Genomic DNA, 9,256 nt, shown 5'->3' on the forward strand with positions numbered 1-9,256 from the left:
GAGTGACGAGTTAATAAAATTTTGTTGTTAGTGATGACTGAGTCAGTTTAGGACCCTAGTCTCCAGGGTCATTTGTCTTTGTATTGAGTAGGGGCATTGGATCCTCTCCTCATGTTTTGCCTTTTATGACCTGTCATCTTCAATGAACAATTCATATCTTCCTTTTATCATTCATGCGTTGTTAGGTTACAGTAAATTTTATAGTTTACCATACTTTTTGAGTATGTCCATTTACTTCTTTTTAAGCTGCGTAAAATATATCGTTTTCTTATAATCATTGCAAACTATAGGAACTTATAATAATTTTATAGTTTTCACAGAAACGTCTTCCAGCTTATTAGGAGTTTACTGGTGATTTAACAAGAAGCATTTGGGAGAACCAAAGTGGTTGTCTTCCTCACAACTTGTCCAACATCATCATCATAATATCATTATTATTCAAGATGAAACCTCGTAATAATTTGTCAAATGGCCATTGATTCGAAACAAGGTTACAAGCGTACGAGGAATTAAAGCAGAGTAAGTAGCGTGTGTGTAAGCTTTGTGAGAAGACAACAGCATAAAAGTGGAGACTATCGACATGGGTCATGAGCCACTTGTCGAAAACCAATGAAAGATGGAAGGAGGCATCAGCCATGGTGGGTGATAAGGTGAGGCGGGGCTAAAACAGTTACATCTATGTCTTACCCACTACCGGTAGATCTTATCAAAGGGCACAGTACGTCAATATCTATGAGTGCTTTGTTCAGCAGATTCATGACTTTGGTGACAAGAATTAATGCTTCAATTGCACCCCTTTTCCGGTCTTAACTGCTATTGCACTTCCCAAAGCAAGTGGTCTCTATTAGTTACGCCCCCCTAATCTAAAACAATTAAAGCCAGATCGAGACGTTGCATTTGGACCCCACTATTCGAAACATCAGCCTTTGTGTGGCATTTTAAACCATCAGGGTTTTTTGATATACTCGTCTGATTCCATTTATAAGGCTTCTGATTCTATTTATAAGATACTTTCAACATATTTCATATAGATTAAGAAAAACTTTAAACTTTATTAATCTCATCTAAAATTTAATGACTTTTCAACTTTATTTCTATTTAATATACATTATACCTCATATTAGTAAAGTCAACATAATATGAGGGGTAAAATTGTATATTCATACAAAAAATTTCCCTCAATGTCCTATAAATAGGACTAAAAAATACATTCTTTTTTTACCCTATAAATAAGACCAGAGGAGTATAGCCCTTCTATCTCAAAATATATGACTGAAGGGTTAGTTAAAATTGATTAAAAATAATAAATATTAAAAAATAACTTATTTTCTTGTAAAACACTTTTACTTATAGAGAGGGTTAGTAGAAAAGAGAATGAGTGTAAAAAGATATACATAAGAAAGAACGGGTAAAAAAAAAAAAAGAAATGAGAAAGACCTCCAACTAATTAGGAATAAAAATAAAAAAATTATATTAAATGGTTAAACAAATTCAATTGCAGCTTTTAAAAGGACCAAGTCACTTTAAAAATTTGATACTTATATTTTGTTTGTGAGGCAGTGGCAACACAAACACACATACATGCATCGATCACCTTCTGTTCCGATATTGAAAGCAACCCTCAAAACTAGTCGTTTCAAACTAATTCGTATTGTCAAATTATAGGGTTAATTTTAGTTCTTTTATAAAAAGACAAAATGATCGATCTTAGAAAAATAAATAAAGGTAAGTTAAATAATAATGTACAGCATTAACAAAGGAGAGGTAGGACATGAAGGGCACAAGCTAAAGAAGAAGTGATTAGTTCTTCTTGGAACAGAAAAAATTAATTTAAAGACTGATAAAAATTAAACATTATACATAGAGCCTTCTAGGCATATACTTTATGTTTTCTATTTTTATATATACTTTGGGCATCTATTTTTCTTCACAACTTATTGTCTTCAGGCATTAGATTAGCTTTAATATTTTCATAATATCACATGGTCTTTTTTATTCCACAATCATTTTTTCTTAACATTTGCTTTTCAATGAATTGATACATATTTGTCTATATGACTTCTGGTCATATTATAACAGTTGTTCATAATTTTATCATATTGATCATAGGCTATTACTAATTCTGCTGTTATGATTCAATAGTCAAGCCCCAAGATTATTGTCCTTTTAGTTATCAGTTCCACTGATACAATGTGATCATACTCTTTATCACTCTTATAGATATATTCTTTGCTTTCAATAACACACCATCAATTTTCTCAAATATTAGTCTTCTGGATTATAACAAAATTTTCAGAACTACGAAGTTCTTTTGTATCGTTTCATTTTTAACCATCAATCTTTAGGACTTTGATATAGATTATCAAATTGTGACAATCTTGTCATACCATCCATTACTACCACAAGATGGTCTTTTGTCAAATAATCATCAAAACGTGATGTGGCTTCTGGCTATCTAATCACCAAATCAAGAGTACAATGACTATTAGCCATTCATTTATATATTTAACATTTTACTTTCTAAGACAACAATTAACCAATATCAGAGATGATAATCATATATAGTAATTTTATAGATGAACATACACTTCATAGCAAATCAAGAAATATAAGGACAGTAGAATCATGAAAATATAAGAAAAGTAAGAAATAAAAATAAAAATTTTCATATCTCAATATGATGAATAAAATATTCAATTGCCAATGAATCAATATGGTTAATATGCAAAACCATCATTTGCTCTAAATAAATTGGAGAAATCTTACCAAACTGTTCGGATCAAACTATCTTCATTCAACGAACAAAACATCAATGTGTATCAACTAGAAACCATGAACTCAGATAGTAGAGTCTCGTGCTAATAACGTGTTATGAAATTAACCAATAATGAAAGCTGATTGGAGAAGAGAAGTAGACAAGAAAATGAGATAATAATATTGTATTCCTTCACTTGCTTCACTTGCATTACAATACAATGACATGCATTATTTATAGGCATAGTCTTACACATAAGTTACATTTGTACTTAAATGATAGATAGTGGACAATAAACCACATGAATATGAGTGGGGGGAGTTACAAGATTAAAGGCATAGTGAAAAGGTAATGGAGTAGTGGAAGATTAATGCCTAGTGAAAATAGTGGGAATTGATGATGAAGTTGAGAGGAAGAAGAAGAGATGGACATCCACATGTTATAATATTCATAACACAAACAACTTGTTCCTATAATATAGAACAATAATCTTAACCTTGACATATCAATAAATGTAGTGTGGTTTTTTAGTCTGACCAGAACAAATGCAATTAATTAAGTTAAGAACTAAATGTTAACATGATGCGGTAATTTCATTCACAGTTTAAAGATTCACTTCAATGATAAAGAATTAATTAAATAAAAAATCTACTATAATTTTTAAATTATAATTACAATTTACTCAAAATATTAAAGAGTAAATTAGTGAACATAAAATTAAAAACTAGGGCAAATTACTGTGCGGTCACAAAGAAGAAAGATAATTACTCAAAATTTTTAATAAATGAGCAAGAAAAACTGGCTATCATTTTATGTACTGAAACTTGTTATTACATATTGCTCAATGATTAAATTATGACATCTCTTTTTTTGAGTTAATACTATTTTTAGTTTTTTTTTTTAAAAATTTGTACTCATTTTGGTTTTATCCCTCAAATTTCAAACTATAAATTTTAGTCTCTCAAATTTGCACTTATTTTGATTTTGATCTCTAAAATTTTAAATCACTGGTTTTGGTCTCTCAAGAGACAAAATGATACAGGTTTTTATTAAATTATAGGGACCAAAACATATGATTTAAAACTTAAAGGACAAAATTAAAATGAAGACAAATTTGAAGGACAAAAAATTGTATTAATTTTTTTTAAAATCAAAACTACACCGTACTGTGTTGATGCAATGAAATGATTAAACTGAGACGAGACCAGGAGGTGAAAAAGAAAGTTGTAAATCAGTCCTTCAAAGGTGAAATGGAAGCAAATTTCTCCTTTTCCTCTTCATATAATACTAGGATTTCTGACGGAAGCCGTGACATTATGGGAAGGTGAACTTTGTAATTACAGTTGAATTCATGTTTTAAAAAACGATGCCTTCGGGAGGGCATCATTAAATTATTTAGGAACTAGCCTGTCGTTTAAATATTAAGATGTTAAAAAAAAAAAAGAAATAATATATTATTATTGTCTTTTTTTTAAATGGTTAAACAAATTCAATTGTAGCTTTTAAAAGGAAGAAGTCACTTTAAAAATTTGATACTTATATTTTGTTTGTGAGGCAGTGGCAACACAAACACACATACATGCATCGATCACCTTCTGTTCCGATATTGAAAGCAGCGCTCAAAACTCGTCGTTTCAAACTCATTCGTATTGTCAAATTATATAGTTCTTTTATAGAAAGACAAAATGATCGATATTAGAAAAATAAATAAAGGTAAGTTAAATAATAATGTACAGCATTAACAACGGAGAGCTAGGACATGAAGGGCACAAGCTAGAGAAGAAATCACCAGGTCTTCTTTTAACAGGAAAAATTGAATAGTCTAAGGATGTGTGTGTGTGCGCGCGCGTGAACATCTAAAGTACTATCTTATTATGTTGAGCAAATTAGAATCTACACATCCAACTTAAAGCAGTAGTACTCGTAGGTGCAATGGTTTGGTAATAAAGTTAATGAGGCTGTTGAAGCCAATGATCAAAGGCTAAACTGGTGAAACTGAGCAGTCCTGACATCTTTCTCATGTAAAGCTATGTTCCTCTTGGGCCACACCACATTGAGAAAAGTGATCATACCACGATTTAACCATCCTTTTACGAAGCATGTTATCATGTGAGTTTTAAGACAAAATGCAAACCTGTTAAAATTAAAATATGGAAATTTCATGGAAAAACAGCCAAGTTAAACCATAAAAGCTTTCACTTATGCATGCATGTCAAAACTAATTTCCGTGCTCATTGTACTGATATGAGCTATGGTACTTATCATTTTATGAAAATTTGTGGTTAAAATATTATTTTTATTTTAGATTTTATGCATATTAAAATATTTTTAAAAAATTGAAAGTGAGAAAGAAATTAACCTAAACCATTCAAATTAGATTTAAATGGTGCGATATGGTAATAAAACTCTTGATACTCATAGCTCTGAAGCTCGTAGAGGTAGAGATATAGAGTTTTTGTTAAGTCAATTATTCATTATATACATTATAAATAGTATAGTGGTGGACCAAAATAGTGGCACTACATTATAAATAGTTATATTGAAATATTCTAATCTATCTACTATGCTAATAAAACTTGCAAGAACGACAATTAGGTCTCGAAAAAGTAAACTAATAGTAGTTAGATGCTCAGTTCTTATTTAAAAAAAAAAAAAAGAAAGATATCAATGTTAATTCAGACCACTGTAGATTTAAAAGTTTCAATTATAAATGAATATGTAAGTTTTAGATACAACTGTTAGTTTATAATTGAGGCCTGCAATTTATTTTTTAGGATAAAGTATATTTTTACTCTTTTAATTTTATAGAAGATTTTAATTTGGTCTTTTAAGTTTTCTTTTAAAATTTTTTTAGTTTTTTAACTTTAAAACTGTTTAAAACATAATGATGTTGAGATTTTGAATATTGATAAAAAAATTTTAAATGTTTATTAAATTTAATTTTTAAATCAACCATGTTTAATACAAAAAATCATTATTAAAACTAATGATTTTAAGGTTAAAAGTTTAAAATTAAGAGCCCAAACTAGAATTTTATATAAAATTAAATATCTAAATATATACTTTTGCCCTTTTCTTAACATTTTAAAAACTTAACTATAATTAATTTAATATTTTAAAACTCAAATATTATTTCCTATCAAGTTTAACATAAAAGAAAACATTTTTCTCCTTAAAAAAACAAGTGAGAAGAAAAGTAAAAAAACGAGAATATGCTGACGGAAGCCATGACACAAAGGTGCAAATTATCCAAAGTGGTGGCGAACGTGGAACTCCGCAGGACAGGTCAAGACGCTTTTGGGGAGGGATTTTTTTTTTAATAATTTTTTTGGGTAATAAAAGAGGAAGTATCCTCCCAAGGCGCATCTCTCTATTATTATTAAATAACAATCATAACAGTTTCGCGTTGATAAACAAATTTGCCTCGTAACTGAAAAATTGTATTAATTCATAAGCAATTATAATTTTTAATTATTACTTCTTCTTGTCTTATTTATATGTTTTAAATTCAGACAAAAATATTGTCTATTTTATAAGTTTTAATTAGATTTCTTTTCACTTAATATTTCATATATTTTTAAAATTTTACCCTCAACGATTTATTTCTTCTTATTTGTCATAATCTATCACACCATATCTTTCTACATATTTTTTTATATTTTTTTTCTCATTTATTATTAAAACATATTTAGAAACAAAAGTATAATATTTTTAACATATTTATTAGTTTTTATCTAACTTTTTGTTATTTGTGAATTAATTATTTAAAACTAAATAGAGCAAAAAATTATTATTATTACTATCTCTTGGTCCTATTTATAATATCTTATTTCGTAGACTATAATATAAGTAAGATAAAAGGTATTATTATTATTATTATTTTACGAGTCTTTGTATATATTTGTTTATGCTTTATTGACCTCGGATTCCGTCGCCGCCTCGCGCATGCGTTGGGATCCCCATTGTAGCTACCAGACTGTTCCGAGCCTATAAATTGAGGCATCCAAGCCCTTCTTCCTCAGTCCTCACATCTGCATTTCTCTCAATCGTTATTTCTTCTTGAGCATTTGGTTATTGTTTTATCCGGCAGCAATGGCAAATGAGGTGACTCTGTTGGATTTCTGGCCAAGTCCCTTTGGGATGAGGGTCAGAATTGCACTTGCTGAGAAAGGCATCCAGTATGAGTATAAAGATGAGGACCTGAGGAACAAGAGCCCTCTACTTCTTCAAATGAACCCGATTCACAAGAAGATCCCTGTTCTCATTCACAATGGCAAACCCGTTTGTGAGTCTCTTATTGCTGTGCAGTACATTGATGAGGTCTGGAACACCAAGTCCCCTCTTCTCCCTTCCGATCCTTATCACAGAGCCCAAGCTCGATTCTGGGCCGACTTCGTTGACAAGAAGGTTCTTTTCTGCGCTTCATTACTTTTCAGTTCTTCACTTTAACTTCTTTAGATTGCTATTATTTCTTCGCATTGTTTGCTCATTAGCTTTGATGCGGACGATTTTGATCGAATATTAGAAATGAAGTTGGCGATTTTTGCATGGCCGAGTGGATAGCGAATAAAATATGGATAATATATAATATTGGAGCTTCTATTATTGGTTTTATTTTTTTTTTCCAGAAGATTATGCAAATCATGTCGATTTCTCCTTTGTCTGCATGCAAATGAGAAGCCATGCTTGCTGAGTCTCACCAACTTGCGGGGCTGATTTCTAATTTTGAAAGTCCTGTTTTTACATTCCTCTGCATTATTTTACAGGACAAGAAGGAAAACATATTCGGATAGTTATTATCTTATTTAAATTTCAAAATGTTTCTGGTTCAGTACTAATAATTGCATGTTTCTATAAAATTTTGAGTTGTTCTTAAACGTCATCTTTGCTATACATATATTGATGCTTTTTGTTTTCAATTTTGGCGAGAAAGCATACTAACCCGTGAGCGACTGATTCTTTCCCCGTCATAGTATTGTTTCTTTAAGAGAAAATAGGGCATTGTTGCTGTTTGATTTTCCTTCGTCTATCATTTCATGACCAAGTTCTCAACTTGAAACAGATACATGATGTGGGAAGGAGACTATGGGCTACCAAAGGAGAAGACCAAGAAGCTGCAAAGAAGGAGTTCGTGGAGTACCTGAAGTTGTTGGAGGAACAGTTGGGAGACAAGCCCTACTTTGGAGGGGACAATCTTGGATATGTGGATGTAGCACTTGTTCCATTCTTCTGTTGGTTTGAAGCCTATGAGACATTTGGTAACTTCAAGATAGAGGCTGAGTGCCCCAAATTCATTGCTTGGGCCAAAAGATGCATGCAGAAAGAGAGTGTGTCCAAGTCTCTTCCTGATCAGCACAAGGTCTATGAGTTTTTGCTTCAGATGAGGAAGTGGTTTGGAATTGAGTAGATTCATAGGAGACAAATGATCTTCGAGGGATCATTGGCTTCACGTTCTGAATACTAGTGTTATAATAATATGGCAGTTTGGTGGGCCATACTAGATTTGTCAGTGAGGCGTTTGTAGCTGTTGTATTGGTACTTGGTCTGTTATACCCATTATGTGTTGTCAGTCATTATTACAATGTTGTATTGGTACTTGGTCTCTTATACCCACAATGTGTAGTAAGAAGGCGTAGCTCAACTATAAAATTCGAAGTATATCTTATTGTCTGAGAAGTGCGGCTCTTTCTAATTAGGCCCTTAGTTACACATCTTGAGGGCTTTGACCTGTGCCGTGCGCCTGTGCCTGAACCTGCATTCCTTATCGACCCAAGTTTCAGGGTACCCTTTCTCAATGAATCGTGACAAGGAGAAATAGGTATCTTGTCATGTTTTCAAGTTCTCTTACCAGTATTACTGTTCCGGGTTCACTTTTAATTTAGTTTTAAATATAAAGTTTTAATTTATTTTGTCTCTCACATTTATCTATTTTTTTAAGATAGTTTTTATACATGTTGAAAACATCATCAAATGATAATATTAATTAATACACATTATTCGTAAAGGTATTTTAGAAAAGATAATAAGTATTTATTATCAATAACTAAATTAATTCTCTTAATCTATTCAAATTACTTAACTAGAGAATCAAAAGTTAGTATCAACTATGGTCAACGGAACGACAGTATCATGAATAAAGGACAAAACTAAACAAAGCATGCAAGATGAGGAAAGAAAATGGGATCACAGAGAAATACTACCTCCGCTTTTTAATGTAAGAGATGTTTTGATTTTTATTTTAATTTTAAATATAAGACTTAAATTTATTTTATCTGTCATATTTATCTATTTTTTTCAAACTTATAGTAGTTGTGCATGTTAAATGTTTTTGACTTGTGGCACCTCAAATTGCAACTTGCTTGTTTTCAGGTCTTTTGCCTTAGCAGTCTCTAATTTCCGATAATGCATATTGAATTGGTTAATAAGTAATTTAGTTTTTGCTGTGAAATTATCAATTTCTCCGCTATGACTTCTGTGATTTGATAATTAGTGGGGATTGTA

At 30.9% G+C, this 9,256-nt stretch overlaps 1 protein-coding gene across 1 annotated transcript; it reads left to right on the plus strand.

Annotated features, from left to right (window-relative positions):
- Positions 1-6,797: 6,797 nt before the first annotated feature.
- Positions 6,798-8,177, plus strand: LOC114712094 (probable glutathione S-transferase parC). Its single transcript, XM_028896560.1, has 2 exons — positions 6,798-7,162; positions 7,818-8,177. Exons 1-2 carry the CDS (start codon positions 6,848-6,850, stop codon positions 8,160-8,162), a joined length of 660 nt encoding a protein of 219 aa, XP_028752393.1. The 5' UTR covers positions 6,798-6,847; the 3' UTR covers positions 8,163-8,177.
- Positions 8,178-9,256: the final 1,079 nt, after the last annotated feature.

The sequence above is a fragment of the Neltuma alba genome, unplaced genomic scaffold (genome assembly GCF_004799145.2).
Source record: "Neltuma alba isolate B1F8T4 unplaced genomic scaffold, ASM479914v2 tig00011336_pilon, whole genome shotgun sequence".
Classification (NCBI taxonomy): Eukaryota; Viridiplantae; Streptophyta; class Magnoliopsida; order Fabales; family Fabaceae; genus Neltuma; species Neltuma alba.

Coding starts and splice junctions, on each gene's coding strand:
- LOC114712094 (XM_028896560.1), top strand. CDS start 6,848: ATGGCAAATGAGGTGACTCTGTTGGATTTCTGGCCAAGTCCCTTTGGG. Junction 7,163..7,817: donor CCGACTTCGTTGACAAGAAG/GTTCTTTTCTGC, acceptor AACTTGAAACAG/ATACATGATGTGGGAAGGAG.